This window comes from Balaenoptera musculus, chromosome 11 (genome assembly GCF_009873245.2).
Source record: "Balaenoptera musculus isolate JJ_BM4_2016_0621 chromosome 11, mBalMus1.pri.v3, whole genome shotgun sequence".
Lineage (NCBI taxonomy): Eukaryota > Metazoa > Chordata > Mammalia > Artiodactyla > Balaenopteridae > Balaenoptera > Balaenoptera musculus.
Window position 1 is genome coordinate 66,458,729 of NC_045795.1, and position 20,440 is coordinate 66,479,168.

The 20,440-nt window shown below is 35.3% G+C and overlaps 1 protein-coding gene across 4 annotated transcripts in view; it reads left to right on the forward strand.

The window, feature by feature from the left end:
* The window catches only part of DOCK3 (dedicator of cytokinesis 3), a 385,395-nt gene that overhangs the window by 25,092 nt on the left and 339,863 nt on the right, over positions 1 to 20,440 (forward strand). For all 4 annotated transcript variants that reach the window (XM_036869659.1, XM_036869661.1, XM_036869660.1 and 1 more), the window contains exon 2: positions 14,796 to 14,879. In XM_036869659.1, coding sequence (XP_036725554.1) covers positions 14,796 to 14,879 — 84 coding nt within the window. The remainder of the gene's footprint in view (positions 1 to 14,795; positions 14,880 to 20,440) is intronic.

The window sequence follows — 20,440 nt, forward strand, 5'->3', positions numbered from 1 at the left end:
TGTGATTCTGTTTCTGTTTCACAGATAGGTTCGTTTGTGTCATATTTTAGATTCCACATATAAGTGAAATCATATGGTATTTGTTTTCCTCTTTCTGACTTACTTCACTTAGTATGATAATCTCCAGTTGCATCTATGTTGCTGCAAATGGCATTATTTCATTCTTTTTTATGGCTGAGTAGTATTCCATTGTATCTATGTACCATATCTTCTTTATCCATTCATCTGCCTATGGACATTTAGATTGTTTCCACGTCTTGGCTATTGTGAATAGGGCTGCTATGAACATAGGGTTGCATGTATCTTTTAGAATTCTAGTTTTGTCTGGATATATGCCCAGGAGTGGGATTGCTGGATCATATAGTAATTCTATTTTTAGTTTTCTGAGGAACCTCGATACTGTTCTCCACAAGGATTCTTTCAATTATAATTAATAGAAATACATCTCAAACTGAAGCAGAAAGGAGCATTTATTGGTTCATATAACCAAAAAAGGCATGAATGCATCTGGCCTCAGGAGACTGGGATCAGGGCCTTAAGACATCAGAACATCTGTGTTTCCATTTTACATTTTGGCATATGCCTATGTGTTGGACTCGTTTTTGCAGTCATTAACTTTAAAAAATTTACTGTTTTCATTATTGGGGAACATAGCTCCTGGTCGCTCTAGGGTTACATCTTTATAGTTCATGATGGAATAGGAAAGAGCTAGTTCCTATTGGGAAGACTTCAGGGAGTGAATGATTTGGCCTAGTCTGCTTTACATGCTCACTTGTGGTTGAGGGGGTCTGACTGATAGCCCCACTGAAATCACATAGAGTGGGAAAATTTCTGTAAAAAGTGAGCATTAGGAATGCTGGGCACACAGAACAGTAAGGAGATAAGACTGCCTGATGCACATACACTACATGCACACAAAGCAACAGTTAATGTCAAACATGTGATAGCAGTAGAATGTGCCAGGGACTTCCCTGGTGGCGAGTGGTTAAGAATCTGCCTGCCAATGCAGGGGACACGGGTTCGAGCCCTGGTCCAGGAAGATCCCACATGCCTCAGAGCAACTAAGCGCGTGTGCCACAGCTACTGAAGCCCGTGTACCTAGAGCCCGTGCTCCGCAGCGAGAGAAGCCACCGCAATGAGAAGCCCGTGCACCGCAACAAAGAGTAGCCCCCGCTCTCTGCAACTAGAGAAAGCCTGCGTGCAGCAACGAAGACCCAACACAGCGAAAAATAAATTAACAAGAAAAAGGCTTCCCTTAATCTACATGGTTAATGTCCAATTTAAAAATTAAAAAAAAAAATGTATAATGTACCAGATGACTTCAGAGCCTGGGGGAAATAATTTCCAAGAGTGAAAAAACTGAGTCTTGATGCGTGGATTGGATTTTTGTCAGTGAAGGGGAAGCATGAGAGGAGATCCAGGCAGTAGGAAACAGTGAGGTGTGAACTGGAGACTTGTGCAAGGTATGTACTGGAGACTTGTTTTGGAGAACTGAATAGAACAAGTCTCGTGTCATTGGGAGAATATTGGGAGGATAGGTTTGGCTGAGAGTGTTAAGGGTCTTGAATGTAAGAAGAAGGAATTTGCCTTTTATTCTTTGTGCCATGCGGGGGGCCAATGAAACATTTTGATGAAGGGAAAAAGCAATTTCAGGAATGGAAGTGGAGGAGCATAAGAGTGATTTTAGATTCAGAAAAACTAGATAAACGAATAATAGAATTTATTTTCAGAGGAACTAGGCACTACTGTTCCTAACATGGAAAACCTACAAGGACTGTGAACAAATCGTTAACTGCCTTCTGTTTGCCTCTTCAGTAAAATAAAATAAATATATTGTACTAATCTTTCCTTACATCAGATTAGAGTTAATATATAAAATTGTTTCAATAACAAAATATTGTGTTGTAATAGGCATTATTGCTTTATAAATGACTTATTAACTTTGATACATATGAGAGAGTATTTTTCTCTGTGGTATTTGGAGATTATAAGTTGGAAATAGATTGTTCATTGAGGAGATGACCTTTACATTTTATTAGCTCATAAAGTAAATGGAACTAATACCTTGGGTTGCATTTTCTTTTAAATTCTTTATTTTAATTAGGTAGATGACAGAAACAAGTTCTGAAACTAAACTTTAGCGCTACGTGTTAATTTTTTTCCTTCTAGTCATATATATTTTTTTAATTACTAAGAATTCTCAAAACTGTCTTTGTAACTGTGATTTTTGACACCTATATCCTAAATCAGTGCTATAACTGCTGTGTGCACTGCTTGCACTCCTGGGTCTCAAATTCTTGGAGAGAAAGCTTCAACTCCTCTGTCTGTACCTCGCCCTAATAATTCACTGTCTCTTTGGCCAGGATGGGAGACAGACCCCTTGCTGTCCTCTTCCATCTATCCTTCATGCCTCTACTCTTAGCTCCCCCATTTGCCATTCTGCAAACCACCTCTTTGAAATCTTTATTCTTCTCCTGACTCACCAGACATTACATGCTCTCCTCCCCACCTCATGAGTGAAACTCGTTTGGGACTCAGTTGGGGTACCTAGTTTATCTCTTACATTAAAGCATATTCACCCCCTTAAAAATTTCTCTTTGCCTGTAGTGTGTTTGAAACACGTTTTTAAAAGATAATCTCTAACTTGAAGTGCTCTTTTCTTGAAGTGCAAAAAGATAACCCAATAGTTCTTAATTTATAAGCAGCTGGTTTTCATCTAAAAGTGGAAACTCTGAATTCTGTTCTGATGGCTAGTGTTTGTATTAAAAGATTTAGCAATGGTGGTTTCTTTTATTTCACATATAGGAAAGTAAACTTTAGTGTTGATTCTATGATATTTTTGTATTACTAGAGTTACACTGAAAAGAGTACAACTTTAGAGACATGGTGGAATGCTTATATAGATGCAGTGTGCTTATACATGGTATAGGCAAATACAGTGGACTTAATTTTTAAAAATCCTTATAGCTTTTAAAAACTCTGGAAGTAATACTCAAAGCCTCTTAACTCATTTCCCCAAGTGTATCCCCACTTCTTCCCTCACCCAACTCAGATAACTGCTATAGATGATTTGATATTTCTTTCTACGTATATATAAATAAGTTATGTACATACTTTTTAGAAGTAAATTGTGGAATAATAATTTCAAACACTTACATAGTACTTTGTACCAGGTACTATTCTAAGCACTTAACGTATACTAACTGTAATCTTCACCATAATCCTATGAAGTATATGCTATTATCATCCCCATTTTTAAAGATGAAACTGAGACACAGGAAGGCTGAGTGCGTGCCTTGTCCATTGTCACACAACCAGTAAGTTGTAGGGCCAAGATTCAAACTCAGGCATTCTGGTTTTGGAGTCTGTATCTTCAGCCATTATCTCTGCTGGGAAGATGCATAACCTTTCTGTGGCCAGTAAGTCAGAACAAACCTACCTTTGTCCCAGAGCATGGACTTGAGAAACCAAATCTTGGTTTTGCTTTTTAAACCTTTTAAGTAAAAATTTTATTGTGTATCAATTGTCTTTTATAGCTGTCATCTTTAATCTAGTGGTACTTTTTTTGGGGGTGAGGGGGGCAAGCGTCAAATTCCGTTTTGAGAATATAATGAATGTTACAGATCATGTCTGCAGGAAAATTCACGTATGCCAAAATAAAAATTTACCAGGCATATCAGAATATTTATGGACTTCTGGAAGCCCATCTTTGGATTCATTTAAGAACCACGACTTAAAACATTTCAGCTTGTCTTTTTTCTCTACATTGTGTATACATTTTTTTTTTTTTAGCCTGCCGTTAATGTTACTGACTTACTTTCTTTTACAGGATTGTTTCTACTTCTTGTTTTGCCATTTTTCTTTTTTTTTCTTCTTTTTTCAGTATGATCACAGACTCATGGATTTTTATTTATTTCATATGATACAAACAGTCATTCTGATTGTAATTCTCAAATTGTCCTAATGCTTTTAAAGTTCTCCTGTGAGGATTTCCTCTGTAGAGACATCTGCTTTCATCTGCTTTGTTCTGATAATTGACAATATTTGGTCTTAGGTCTTAAAGTGTGTGCTATTTTTACTTTTTTGAGGTAAAAGTCATTTATATAAAATTTCCTTGTTTCCTGCAATTAGTTTTCTTTTATGATGTTGATTTATCATTGTTTGTGTACTATTTTTTTTTCTTTTTTTGTGTTTAAAAAAATATATCCTTATTTGAGAGATAATTCACATACCATATAGCTCACCCTTTAAAGTGTACAATTCACTTATTTTTAGTATATTTATAGAGTTGTGCATTCATCACCACTACCTTAATTCCAGAACACTTTCATCACTCCAAAAAGAAACCCTATACCCATTAGCAGTCACTCCCCATTCCCTCTCTGTCACCCCAGCAACCTCTAGTCAACTTTTTGTCTAATGATTTGTCTGTTCTGGGCATTTCAAGTAAATGGAATCATACAATATGTGGCCTTCTGTGTCTGGCTTCTTTCACAGGGCATAATGTTTTCAAGATTCATCCATGTTGTAGCATGTATCAGTACTTCATTCCTTTTTATGGCTGGTAATATCCCATTGTATGGGTATACTACATTTTGTTTATCTCTTTACCAATTGATGGATATTTGAATTCTTTCCACTTTTTGGCTGTTATGAATAATTGTGCCATGAATATTCATGTACAAGTTTTTGTGTGAATGTTTTCAATTCTTTTGGAAATATGCACAGAGTGAAATTGCTGGATCATATGGTAATTTTTAATTTTTTGAGGAATTGCCATGTTGTTTTCCATAGCACCTGCATCATTTTACATGTCCTCCAGCAGTGCACTAGGGTTCCACTTTCTCCACATCTTTGCCAAAACTTGTTATTTTCTGCCTTTTAAAAGAAAATTTATTTATTTTATTTATTTTTGGCTGCATTGGGTCTTCGTTGCTGCGCGCGGGCCTTCTAGTTGCGGCGAGTGGGGGCTGCTCTTCGTTGTGGTGCGCAGGCTTCTCCTTGCGGTGGCTTCCCTTGTTCTGAAGCATGGGCTGTAGGCGTGTGGGCTTCAGTATTTGTGGCTCACAGGCTCTAGAGTGTAGGCTCAGTAGCTGTGGTGCACAGGCTTTGTTGCTCAGTAGCTGTGGCACACAGTCTTAGTGGGATCTTCCCGGACTAGGGCTCGAACCTGTGTCCCCTACATTGGCAGGCGGATTCTTAACCACTGTGCCACCAGGGAAGCCCTTTTCTGCCTTTTTGATGATAGCAATTCTGGTGGGTGTGAGGTGATATCTCATTGTGGTTTTGATTTGCATTTCCCTAATGACTAACGATGTTGAGCCTCTTTTCATGTGCTGTTGTTCATTTGTATATATTTTTTGGTGAAATGTCTATTAAAATCCTTTGCCTATTTTTGAATTGGGTTTTTTATTTTTATTTTTGTTGTTTATTACTTTCTTTATACATTTTTTTAATATTTAAAGCCTTTTAAGAGTTGATTTGTAAATATTTTCTGCTGGTCTACAGACTATCTTTTCAGTCTCTTAATAGTGTCCCTTGCTGCACAAAAGCTTTTAATTTTGTTGAAATTCAATTAATCTATTTTCTTTTGTTGTTCTTATCCAAGAAACTATTGCCAAATCAGATGTCATGAGTATTTACCCTATTTTTTTTCTGATAGTCTTATAATTTTAGCTCTTATATTTAGGTCTTTGATCCATTTTGAATTAATTTTGTATATAGTGTAAGGTAAGGATTCAACTTCATTATTTTGCATGTGGATATTCAGTTTTCCTAGCAGTACTTGCTGAACAGTCTTTTCTTTCCCCATTTAATGGCCTTAAAATCTGTTGGCTACATGTGGCAGGATTCATTTCTGGCTTTTAATTATATTCCATTGATCTATATATCCTTATGCCAGTACCACACTATTTTGATAATTGTAGTTTTGTAGTAAGTTTTGAAACTTGAAAGTGTGAGTCATCCAACTTTGTTCTTTTTTAAGATTGCTTTGTGTATTTGGGGCCTCTGGAAATTCCATATGAATTTTAGGATGTGTTTTTCTATTTCTTGGGGATTGTGATAGGGATTCCATTGAATCTGTAGATTACCTTGGGTAGAATTGTCATTTTAACAGTATCAATTCTACCAATCCATGAACATGGGATGTCTTTCTACTTACTTAGATCTTTAATTTCTCTCAGCAGTGTTTTGTAGTTTTCAGTCTTATACCTCTTTGGTTAAATTTATTCCTAAGTATCTTATTATTTTTGGTGCTATTGTATATGGAATTGATATAGCTGAAGGCTGTTTTATTAAGTTCTCCATCTCTTTTTTTCCCTTGCAGTGTTTTGTTAAAGAAACTGAATCTTTTGTCTCATAGTGTGAATCTTGCTAATCATGTTTCTGTGAATTCATTTAATATGCTCCTTTTTCCTGGTATTTCCTTTAAGTTGGCAGTTAGTTCTATAGGCATCCCCATATTAAGGTTTGAGTTTTTTTTTTTTAATAAATGATTACTTTATAGATGGCATTATGTACTTTGTTTAGTAGTTACATAGTTTCTTGTTTCCTCTTTTTGTGATGTTAGAGCTATCGATGATCATTTCCTATACCCATACATTTATTGGGGGTTGCAAAATGGTGATATTCTACCTTTGCCATCACTTCTTTGTTTATTGTCTAGGATATTTTTTATAAAGAGAAACTTTTCCTTAACTACTTGGGTATTCAAAGGTATATAGTTTGTATAGGAAAAGCATGATATATGTTCTGTTTTTTTTTTCCTGTTTTGCTAATTATCACAGTAGTGAGTTGATTCCCTTAGCAATCTCTGAAAAGTGACCATAAGCTTTTTTTTGAACCATTGTTATTATTAACTCAGAGATTTAAATATACTGGTATACTATTCTTTTAGTGAGTAGTGGGACTCTCCTGGTGTTGAAAGTCCTTTTGACCTGACCATAGTAGTTTTTGATAGCTTCTTTGGTTTTTAGTATGACAGGATATTCTGTGCTTATCTTAAGCATTTCCTGTCCTAAACTTGGCATTTTCCCAAGGAGCCCTGTTCCTTTTAGTGGGAAAGAGTATATTTAGAAATCACAATTTCAGTGCTAGAGATTTGTCATTGTTTCTAGGCCTTGTCAGAACTGTGCATGGCTATATTGTCTTTACTTAACTTCATAAATCTTACATCTGCATTTTCCCTCCCTTAAAAACAGATTCCTAAGTAATTACTTACTTGCCTTATTCCCCATTACTCGCACAACAGTCTTAGAATAGCATTACTATCACTATATCAGCAGTATGATTAGTGAAAGCAGATTAAGATTTTTTGAAGTTCTTTTTATCCTTAGAATATATTCCATTAGGGATATTTGGTCAATTACTTTCTTTTGACATTACTTGGAATAGTTCCTCTCTTTTGGTTATGCTACTAACTTGGCTGTACATCTAGGTTTATTTAATTCATTTTACTTTCCATTTTTAGGGCTTTTTTTTGTTAATTTATAGCTCAGTTTTGCTATTATAGAAAACAGTATGCTGCAGATCTTGCTGCATATATATTTATTTACTTGATGGTTATCGAGTATTGATTTCTAGAAGTGGAATTGTGTCAAAGCATGTGAAATCTTAAAATGGACCCATTTCTACCACCTTTTTAAGAAAAAAATCTTACAATTTGTGTTCTGGTCATGTATGTGCACATCTTTATCAGCACTGTTGGGTATTAATCTTTGACAATCTGATAAAAAAATAAAAATGATACTTTTTAGCAATCTTTGTTACAGTGGTTAATATTTTTTCATGTGTTTTTTGGCCTATTTGTATCTTTCGCCCAGTTTTCTTATGGGCAAAAAAAGTCTGTGTTTTTCTTTTTGATTGTAAAAACTATGTCCATACTGAATGTAGAACATTTTGATTCTTGCTGGCATTTTTCCATTTTTCTTTCAGAAGTTTTAGATATTATATATGGACATCTAAAAAGTTTTACATGTAGTAAAATCCATTACTTGTTCAGAACAAACCAGTTTATAGGTTTGATGTGATCCAATCAAAATGCCACCAGTACCTTTCACTGAATTTTATAATCATTTTCTCCAGTTTGTCTGTAAGAAGAAACATAGGTGGGCTTCCGTGGTGGCGCAGTCCACCTGCCACTGCAGGGGACACGGGTTCGAGCCCTGGCCCGGGAGGATCCCACATGCCGTGGAACAACTAAGCCTGTGCGCCACAACTACTGAGCCTGCGCTCTAGAGCTTGCGTGCCACAACTACTGAAACCTGCACGCCTAAGAGCCCGTGCTCCACAACAAGAGAAGCCACTGCAATGAGAAGCCCATGCACCACAACGAACAGTAGTCCCCACTCGCCACAACCAGAGAAAGCCCGCACACAGCAGTGAAGACCCAATGCAGCCAAAAAAAAAAAAAGAAAAAAACAAACATAGGAGCTTAGTCTTAAAAGAGTAATGGGGGGAGGTACTTAACTTTACCATGTTAGGTAATGGCAATTAAAAGTGGGATGTTGGAACAAGAATGATTTATACTTGAAACAGAATAATGTTCCAGAAATACATTCTTTATATTTATGAAACTAGTATATGATAAATGAAATATCTATGTAAACAGTTAGAAAGAAGAAAACTAATGTAATAGTAAAGGAGGCAGAATAATATGGGTCAATCCTGCAGTACAGTTCTTGTAGTATCTTTTGTTTGAGTTGGTGGGGGAAATAATTGAGTGGAAAGAGGTAGATATTTTTCTCTGAGCCACACTGATACAAAGTCAGTCTGGAGTATGAGTCTATTACCATGACAACTTATTTTTGAAATCAGAAGAGATTTGATTTTGTAGTATTATATGGGTGGGCTGGTACAACAATCAAAGATTGTATAGTGGATTTGCTTCAGAATGCATCTTTTGACCCTTCTTTCATGATCTAACAAAATTAAGCTTTCCCTCATGAGTGTGTGCATGTGTGTGTGTGTGTGTGTTGTGTGTTTATAGGTATGTATATAAAGGTTAGAAATATTAGAGAAGTATGTATACACTGTAGACAAAATAGGTAAGCAAGAACAAGAGGCAGATAAAAATATTCTTATAACCTAGTTGCAAACCTCTTTTATTTGTATATTCCACAAAAAATAGAATCATTGTATAAATATTGTTTATAATCTTTTTCTACTTAACACAGTATGAAAAATTTCAAGCTAAATGTCTGTAAAATTTTTAAAATTAGTATTTCTCTCTGTTAACATGTTTTTCAAACGTCTTCAATCTTATTTTGCCACTGATGAATTCTTAATTACTTGGGGATTAAGATGGCACAAAACTGAAAGAATAATGGTAAAGGGCATAGTTGTTGTTGTTTTGTTTTGTTTTTGTTTTTTGTTTTTTTTGGAGAATGGGCTGAGAAGGGGCACCGGTGGGTGTGAGCAATCGCTTAGGAGGCCATTACAGGAGTCCAGGCGAACTTGGATTCAAAAGGTAAAAAAGGTTACGAAGCTGCAAAGAGCTGCTGTTATCATTATGTTTGTATTTATCCGTCGGGGTCTGGGCATGAAAGAGATTGCACAGTCAAATGGGGTAGTCTGAACAGGGTTAATAAGGGACTACTTCTGAAGGTGAGGCAGGAGCTAGGGAAACGAATAGGGTGCAGTACCCCGGTGGTTGCTTCCACCACTAGGACTGAAGGGGCAAGTGAGGGAACAGTTACAGAAACTCACAGGAGCTGTGGCCTTCAGCAGAGGGATGCAGCCAACTCCCAGGGCCCAGCAGGAATAAACATCCCAACCTTATTGTCCGCCTGTTCTCCAGCATCTGGCAGTGTTCTCCACCTGATTTACCCAACCAGCCACGGGGCAAGGAGGAGGCTGTTGATGCTGCCCGAGAGGGCAGGCTCTCCGGGGTATAGAGCGAGGTGGAGGAGGGTAGAAAGTGGATCTCAGGGGCAAACAAATCTTGCAACATCATACGGATCATGCATTTTTTCCCTCTCATCTCACACTCATTCCCCTGCCACCACCAATGAAATGATAAATTCTTTGTAGGTGGAGATTATTTTCTTTCTTTTTAAAAATGTTTATTTTATATTGGAGTATAGTTGATTAACAATGTTGTGTTAGATTCAGGTGTACAGCAAAGTGATTCAATTATACATATATATGTATCTATTCTTTTTCAAATTCTTGAAGCTCGCAGTGACAGTAACTTCTAATGTACCTGACAGACACAGAGGAGAATAGAGTGAAACGATCTATAACTAATAGGTTTATTCTTGTGATATTCCAGCAAACAGAGTATAGGCCTGAAAGTAGATCCATGATTATAGGGAGAAAGATCTGCTTTCTTTTGAGCCTCTTGCTTTTCTAGCAAATATAATTTTTTTCTTTTCTACTTATACATTAATTTAAAAAATCACTTGAAAGCCAGGTGTTGAATGAAGGTAGTTATTAAAGTGGAAAGTTACATAGGTCCTCTGAATAGGCATGAAACACCCAATTTCAAACAAGGAAAGCCGTTGGTAATTTTAATGTTCTTGTCAATTAGTGAAGAGGTTAGGAAGACAGGAGTGATGAATGCTTTGAGATGAAATAATAGCAAGGCTTTCGATAAAGAATTTGTTAGGGAGTTACATAGAAGATCTGGTGAAGTTAAATTCCTAAATGCTCATGCAATTCATTGTAGTTTTACTATAAGCTATGGCTCAGAGATTGCATACTTTTGACCTTGGACACCTGTCTCATTGTTAATATGTGGGTGCCTGCAAGGATTTGAGAGATGCTGGAACATGATTTTTTCTCCACTGTGATGAAGGGTTCAACCCAGTAAATCCTAGGGAAGACTATTTTTCCGCACTTGGTACTTAAAGGAGGATGCTGTTGAGTATTTGCTGTTTCTTAACATTTTCCAAATCTGTATGGCATTAAATGGTAGAAGTTGGTCTAACTGCTTTGTTATTTGTGTTTGTTCAGAATTTTGTTTTCCATGGGGAATTTACAACATTTGCAGAAGATTGAATAATGCTACTACTATTTAGAAATATAGCCAAATACTTTAATAAGAGCATACTAATTACCAGTGTCTTAGTCCAGTTCAGACTGCTATAAAAAAAATATTATAGACTGGGTAGCTTAAATAACAGACATTTATTTCTTGTAGTTCTAGAGGCTGAAAAGTCTGAGATCAGGGTGCTAGGATGGTCAGGTTTGGATAAAGGCCCTTGTCAGGGTTGCAGACTGCCGACTTCTGTGTCCTCACATGGTGAAAGGGCGAGAGGGATCTCTCTGAGGTCTTGATTTATAAGTGTACTACTTCCCACACATGAAGGAACCACTTTCATGACCTAATCACCTCCCACAGGCCCCATTTCCAAATACCATCATACTGGGGATTAGGTTTCAACATAGGAATTTGGGGGGACACAAGTGTTGTCTTTAGTAACCAGTAAGCAATTTGATATCTTCAGTAGATTAAATATATACATATATATGTACACATACAAATAGGCTCATGCTATTCACACACACACACACAATTTTATAGCTTGGGCTTTTTTTTTTTTCAACAGTGGAAAGGCTGATATTAGGTAGTATATATTCCTCAGTTTCATCCTTTGCATTTTTATGCACATTGTAGAATCAGTTTATTGATTTCCACAGAATGTCTATTGGGGTTTTGGTTGAGATTGCATAGAATCTAATGATCAATTTGGGGAAAATCTGTATCTTTATACTGTTGAGTCTTGGAATTCATGAATAGGATGTATGCCTTCATTTATTAGACTTTTACTATAATGTCATACAGTTTTCTGTATAGAGTTCTTCCATATGTCTCTTAGATTTATTTATAGTTACTTGACATTTTTGATGCTGTTATAAATTGTATATTCCTAAAACATTTCATTTTGTAGTTGTTTGTTCCTATATAGACTTAAAAAAATTCATATTGTATCTAGTGACCTTGCTACACATTGACATATTTTCTGTGTTGGTTTATGTCTAGGTACTTTGGGATTTTTTCAGGCCTGCAGATAATGATACTATTATTTCTTTGTTTCTAATCATTATACCTTTTATTTCTTTTTCTGCTTTATTTGCACAGGGTGGCCCATCAGTGTAATGTTGAATAGAAATGGTAGTGGACATGCTCTTCTTATTCCTAACCTTAGTGATAAAATGCTGAGTATTTCACTAATATATATGATGTTTGCTATAGATACATTGTACATAACCTTCATCATATTAAGGAAGTTCCCTTCTATTCTTAGATTATTAAGAATTTTAGTCACGAGTAGACATTGAATTTTATCAAATGCCACTGCTGCATTTATGGATATGATCATGTGATATTTTTCCCCCTTTATTGATTTTTTTAACATTAAACCAATTGCACTCTGGAATAAACCCAAATTGGTCATGGTTATTCTTTTTATATATAGTTGGATTTGATTTGCTATTTATTTATTCATTCATTCATTCTTCATGCATGCATGCATGACCACATGGCTTGCGGATCTTAGTTCCCCGAACAGGACTCGAACCTGGGAATCATGGCAGTGAAAGTGCCGAGTCCTAACCACTGTACCACCAGGGAATTCCCAGTTTGCTTTTTATTTTTTATTTATTTTTTAAAATTAATTAATTAATTTATTTTTAACATTTTTATTGGGGTATAATTGCTTTACAATGGTGTGTTAGTTTCTGCTTTATAACAAAGTGAATCAGTTATACATATACATATATTCTCGTATCTCTTCCCTCTTGTGTCTCCTTTCCTCCCACCCTCCCTATCCCACCCTTCTAGCTGGTCACAAAGCACCGAGCTGATCTCCCTGTGCTATGCGACTGCTTCCCACTAGCTATCTATTTTACATTTGGTAGTGTATATATGTCCATATATACACTACCACTCTCTCACTTTGTCCTAACTTACCCTTCCCCCTCCCCGTGTCCTCAAGTCCATTCCCTAGTAGGTCTGCGTCTTTATTCCTGTCTTGCCCCTAGGTTCTTCATGACGATTTTTTTTTAGATTCCACATATATGTGTTAGCATACGGTATTTGTTTTTCTCTTTCTGACTTACTTCACTCTATACGATAGACTCTAGGTCCATCCACCTCACTACAAATAACTCAGTTTCGTTTCTTTTTATGGCTGAGTAATATTCCATCGTATATACGTGCCACATCTTCTTTATCCATTCATCTGTTGATGGACACTTAGGTTGCTTCCATGTCCTGGCTATTGTAAATAGAGCTGCAATGAACATTGTGGTACATGACTCTTTTTGAATTATGGTTTTCTCAGGGTAAATGCCCAGTAGTGGGATTGCTGGGTTGTATGATAATTCTATTTTTAGTTTTTTAAGGAACCTCCATACTGTTCTCGATAGTGGCTGTATCAATTTACATTCCCACCAACAGTGTAGGAGGGTTCCCTTTTCTCCACACCCTCTCCGGCATTTATTGTTTGTAGATTTTTGATGATGGCCATTCTGACCGGTGTGAGATGATATCGCTTTGTAGTTTTGATTTGCATTTCTCTAATGATTAATGACGTTGGGCATTCTTTCATGTGTTTGTTGGCAATCTGTATATCTTCTTTGGAGAAATGTCTGTTTAGGTCTTCTGCCCATTTTTGGATTGGGTTGTTTGTTTTTTTTTTAAAAAGATTTTCTATCTGTGATCATGAGACAGATTGGCCTGTAACTTTCTTTTCTTATAATGTCTTTGTCAGCTTTTATTTTCATGCTGAGTTAAAAATGAATTCTCTTTTCCCTATTTCCTGGAGGGATTTATTTGTGGTTGGTGTTTCTTCTCCAGATGTTTGGACAAATTCGCTGGTAGAATAGTCAGGACTTGGTATTTCATTTGTGGGAAAATTTTAATTACAGATTCACTTTTGTTTAATAGATACAGGACTATTCAGATTTTTAACTGCTCTGTCAGTTTTTGTAAAGTTGATCTTTCTACAAACTTATCCATATATTCTAAATTTTCTAAATTTTTGTTATAAAGTTTTATCTAATGTCCTTTTATACATCATTTAATTATTAATTACATTAATGTTTTTATTGCTGATACTGATAATTTATACCTTTTCTCTCTCTCTCTTTTTTTGATCCGTCTTGCCTACGTGTCTATCAGTGTTAGTATTTTCAAAGAATTAATTTTAGATTATAAGGCTTAGTATGTGATAGTGTACCTCCTTTAAGATTGACAAGGCTTTTCTTGGTTCTTTGTATTATGTAAATTTTAGAATCATTTTATCAGTTTTCTAAAAATAAAAGTATGTGGGATTTTGATGAGTATAGATTTTCTCTGTTGTACATTTGCTTTTTACTTCATTAATTTTTGTTTATTTTTATTATGGGGATTCTGTTTTTCAAAGCATAATCATATTTATTTGGTGATCCTTTTAAAAATATCTATTTGTCTGTTTATAGTAGATAATAAGCTTCTAATGTTCATTTTTTCTTAATTGATACATACTTGACCAGAAAGAACAGGCAAACACAAGATATGCTGAGGGGGAGAGAGAGGGAGACTCTGTTTACAGAAATGTTTTCACATACATGCATGCATGCACACACCTCTAAGTAATAGTGATTCTGCCAAAGTATACTTCAGTGTTCTGAACCATTTAATATTACCTTTCAAAATATAGATTAAGTTGAAAGAGACTTACATATTTGAAAAATGAATTAGAAGGGAGAGTATATACTTAAGAAAATTTAGTGCTTAATTTCATTGACACTGACCCTGTCCCAGTATTTTAAAATGCTAATTGACATGTTTATCCTTGTTTTTCTAGTGATATGCAGCTTTCGAGGATCTGTCCCTCAAGGGTTGGTCTTAGAAATAGGAGAAACAGTCCAGATTCTTGAAAAATGTGAAGGTAAGTGGACCCATAAATTGTAAAACACAAATGGTGATCATTTTTGGCAGTATGATATGCATTTATTTTGTAGTACGAGGTTATAAGCAATCATTTTGAAGCCGTAATTAATCACATTATGATACATTGCTATAAAATCATTCCTGATCTATGTTCAGCATAAAGGATGAGCTATTTTGGCTCTAATCTAAAAGTGGCAAATAACTATTGTTGGCTGTCAGAACATGATTTTTTTTTTTTAATTTTTAAATTTTATTTATTTTTTTATACAGCAGGTTCTTATTAGTCATCAATTTTATACACATCAGTGTATACATGTCAATCAGAACATGATTTTTACATACTATATCAAATACTTATTTTTGATTTCCTACAATCAAATAGATAATATTTACTGATTATCTGCATTTGAATAGAATTGAATTGTAATCAGTTCATTTGTATGTTTCTGTCTGATTGGCTGGACATGATCAGTCGTAATTAAAACAAGGCAGTAAATGTGCTCAAATGAAGTTTGGCCTGACTGTCTTCTTCTGTGATATATTTGGGTATTTCTGCTATAATATTTATGCATTATTGAAAAATATCACGTTCTTCAAAATTATGCACTGAAATCAGCAAGATATGTGGAAAAAATACAGTTCCGGAGAAATCACCCAAAATCAGAGCATGGACAAAAACAAAATTGATACCAAAACTGATAGCAGTTCAGCATGACTAGAAGCCACCTCAAATTATATAACGGAGTAGAAATGTTGGTATGTGGACATGGAGACAGTACACATGGAAGTAGAACTATGATCCAGTTACTGTTCAGATGGGTATGGGAGTAAGTGCAACCTACTATAACCCAGGAACTGTTTAAGTTGGGGAGTACACTTTTCTGGAAAGGGAGCTCTAGTGCAGGATGCATTTCAATAATTTTCTGAAAGCAGAAGTATAAATAAAAACCCCTTCATGATAAAAAACTCATAGCAAAATAAGAATAGAAGGGAATTTTCCTAATCTGATAAAGGATATCTAAAAGCCTACAGCAAACATCATATTCAGTAGTGAAATATTGAAAGATTTCCCACTGAGATCTAGAAATGAGACTATTATAAATTAAGACATTGTGGTTTGGGGGCAAAGACAGAATAATGAAACAGAGGGTCCAGAAATAGACCATCATGTTTATCATCCAGTGATATATGAAAAAGGTGGTATTGCAGTGCAGTGGGGAAATGATGTCCTTTACAATAAGTGATGCTGGGCTGATTGGAATGAAAAATGGTGGCCTAGTCAATAAATGGTATTGGGTCAATATTGAAACCAATGAATCGTGAACCTGACTTCACAGCATATACTCCAGATTCAATTCCAGATGGATGGTAGAATGTGAAATGTAAAACAATCATGCACCTTAAAGGAAGCATAGGAAAATATTCTTTTTGACCTAGGGGTAGACAAAGATTTTTTATTGATAAGTTGTACTTTATTAAAATGAAGATATGTTGTTCAAAAGATATCATTAAGGAGAGGGAAAAGACAAGTCACAGAGTGAAAGAGCTATTTGATAAAGGACTTGTCTTCACATGGTATTTGTCTTTCTCTTTCTGACTTACTTTGCTTAGTATGATAATCTCTAGGTCCATCCATTTAGCTGCAAATGGCATTATTTCATTCTTTTTTATGGCTGAGTAATATTCCATTGTATATGTATACTATGTCTTCTTTATCCGTTCATCTGTTGGTGGACATTTAGGTTGTTTCCATATCTTGGCTATTGTAAGTAGTGCTGCTGTGAACATAGGGATACGTGTATCTTTTCGAATTATGGTTTTCTCCAGATACGTGCCCAGGAGTGGGATTGCTGGATCATATGGCAATTCTACTTTTAGTTTTTTGAGGAAGCTCCATACTATTCTCCATAGTGGCTGCACCAATTTACATTCCCACCAACAGTGTAAGAGGATTCCCTTTTCTCCACACCCTCTCCAGCATTTGTCAGACATCTTTTCTGACTTCACTGGTAAGAAGTTAGGAATTAACTACAAGAAGAAAACTGAAAAAAAAACAACCCCACAAACATATGGAGACTAAACAACATGCTACTAAACAATCAATGGGTCATTGAAAAGTCAAAGAGGAAATCAAAAATTACCTGGAGACAAGTGAAAATGGAAACACAGTGATCCAAAATCTGTGGGATGAAGATAAAACAGTTCTAAGAGGGAAGTTCATAGTGATACAAGCCTACTTCATGATACAAGAAAAATCTCAAACAATCAAAATGTACATTTAAAGAAACTAGAAAAAGAAGAACAAGCAACGCCCAAGGTTAGTAGAATAAAGGAAATAAAAGATCAGAGTGGAAATAACTGAAATAGAGACTAAAAAACAATAGAGAAGATCAGTGAAACTAAGAGTTAGTTCTTTGAAAATATATACAGAATTGATAAACATTTAGTTAGATTCATCAAGAAAAAAGGAGAGAGGGCCCAAATAAATAAAATCAAGGATAAAAGAGGAGAAGTTACAACCAACACCATACATACAGAAGATCATAAGTGATTACTATGAATAATTATACACTAATAAAATGGATAACATAGGAGAAATGGATAAATTCCTGGACACGTACAAATTCCCAAGACTGAATCAGAAAGAAATAGAAAATATGAACAGACTGATTACCAGTAATGAAATTGAATCAGTAATAAAAAACTTCCAACAAGCAGAAGTCCAGGACCAGATGGCTTCACAGGCGAATTCTACCAAACATTTAAAGAATAGTTAACACTTTTCTTTTTCAAACTATTCAAAAAAATCAGTGAGGAAGGAACACTTCTGAACTCATTCTATGAGGCCAGCACATCCTGATAACAAAACCAGAGACATCACACACACACACAAAATTACAGACCAGTATCACTGATGAATATAAATGCAAAAATCTACAACAAAATATTATCAGATCAAATTCAACAATACATTAAAAGGATCATACACCATGATCAAGTGAGATTTATCCCAGGGATGCAAGGATGGTACAATATCTGCAAATCAATCAACAAGATACACCACATTATCAGATTGAAGAATAAAATCATATATCAATAGATGCAGAAAATGCATTAGCCAAATTCAATGTCTGTTTATGACAAAAACTGTCAACAAAGTAGGTATAGAGGGAACCTCCCTCAACTTAATAAAGGCCATACATACATTAAATCCCACAGGTAACATCATACTCAATGGAGAAAGTCTGAAGGCTTTTGCTCTAAGATCAGGAGTAAGACAAGGATGCTTACTTTCACCACTTTCATTCAACATAGTATTGGAAGTTATTGCCACAGCAGTTAGGCAAAAAAACAAAAACAAAAAAAGGAATCAGAATTGGAAAGGAAGAAATAAAACTGTCATTGTTTGTAGGTGGCATGATACTATATGTAGAAAACCCCAAAGACTTCACAAAAAAAATTGTTATTCAGTAAGTGAATTGTTATTCAAAAACTGACTTCAATAAGTGACTTCAGAAAAATTGCAGGATACAAAATTAATGTATAAAGGTCTGATGCATCTCTCTATTTTAACAACAAACTATCAGAGGAATTAACAAAGTGATCCCATTTATAATTGCATCAAAAAGAGTAAAATACCTAGGAATAAATTTAACCAAGGAGGTGAATGACCTGTACTCTGAAAACTATGACATTGATGAAAGAAATTGTAGACAAGACAAACAAATGGAAAGATGTACTATGTGCATGGATTGGACAAATCAATATCATGAAAATGACCATACTGCCCAAGGCATTCTACAGATTCAGTGCAGTCCCTATCAAAATACCAAAGGCATTTTCACAGAACTAGAACAGATAATCCTAAAATTTGCATGGAACCACAAAAGACCCTGTATAGTCAAAACAATGTTGAGAAGGAAGAACAAAGCTGGAGGTATCATGCTCCCAGGCTTGAAACTGTACTACAAACATATAGTAATCCAAACAGTATGGTACTGGCACAAAAACAGACACATAGATCAATGGAACACAGTAAAGAGCCCAGAAATAAACGTATAGTTACATGGTCAATTAATCTATGACAAAGGAGGCAAGAATATACAGTGGAGAAAAGACAACCTGTTCAATAAATAGTGTTTGGAAAACTGGACAGCTACATGCAAAAGAATCAAACTGGACTACGTTCTCATACTATATACAACCCCCCCCCCCCTCAAAATCAGTTAAAGACTTAATTGTAAGACATGAAACCATAAAAGTCATAGAAGAAAATATAGATAGTATGCTCTTTGACATTGGTCTTAGCAGTATTTTTTTGATCTGTCTTCTCAGGCAAGGGAAACAAAAGCAAAAATAAACAAATGGGACTACATCAAATTGAAAAGCTTTTGCATAGCGAAGGAAACCATCAACAATACAAAAAGCCTACTGAATGGGAGAATATATTTGCCAATAATAGATAAGGGGTTGATATCCAAAATATATAAAGAACTCTTAAAACTCATTGTCAAAAAAACCCAAACAACCCAATTAAAAAGTGGGCAGAGGACCTGAGCAGACATTTTTCCAAAGAAGACATACAGATGGCCAACATGCACATGAGAAGATGTTCAACATCACTAAACATCAGGGAAATGCAAATTAAAACCGTAATGATACCACCTCACAACTGTGAGAATGGCTGTTATAAAAAAGACAAGAAACAACAAGTGTTGATAAGGATGTGGAGAAAAGGGAGCTATCGTGCACCGTTGATGGGAATGTAAGTTAGTGTAGCCACTATGGAAAACAGTATGGAGGTTCCTCAAAAAATTAAAAATAGAACTACCATATGATCCAGCAATTCCATTTATGGGTCTTTATCAGAAGAAAATGAAAACAGTGTTTTGAAAAGATATATGTACCCCTATGTTCATTGAAGTACTATTTACATTAGCAAAGATATGGGAGCAATCTAAGTGTCCATTACTCTGGGGTATTACTCAGCCATAAAAAAGAATATGATCTTGCTATTTGTGACAGCATGGATGGACCTAGAGGGTATTATGCTAAGTGAAGCAAATCAGACAGGAAAAACAAATATGGTATGATGTTACTCATATGTGGAATCTAAAAAACAAAGAAGAAAAGAAACAAAACAAGACAGGAAAAGACTCATGGATACAGAGAATAAACTGGTTGTTCCCATAGGGGAGGCGGTGGAGGGACGGATGAAATAGGTGAAGGGGATTAAGAGGTACAGATTTCCAGCTATAAAATAAATAAGTCATGGAGATGTAATGTACACATAGGGAATATAGTCAGTAATATTGTAGCAACTTTTTATGGTGATGGATGGTAACTTATTTTGGTGATTATTTTATAATGTATAAAAATATGAAATCACTATGCTGTATACCTGAAACTAATATAATATTATATGTTAATTATAACTCAATAAAACAAAATAAGACAGTTCAGTAGAAAAATGGGCAAAAGGCTTGGATAGGCTGCTCACAAAACAGATATTCTGATGGTTCATAAACATATGGGAAGGTATTTAGTCTCAGTCATCAG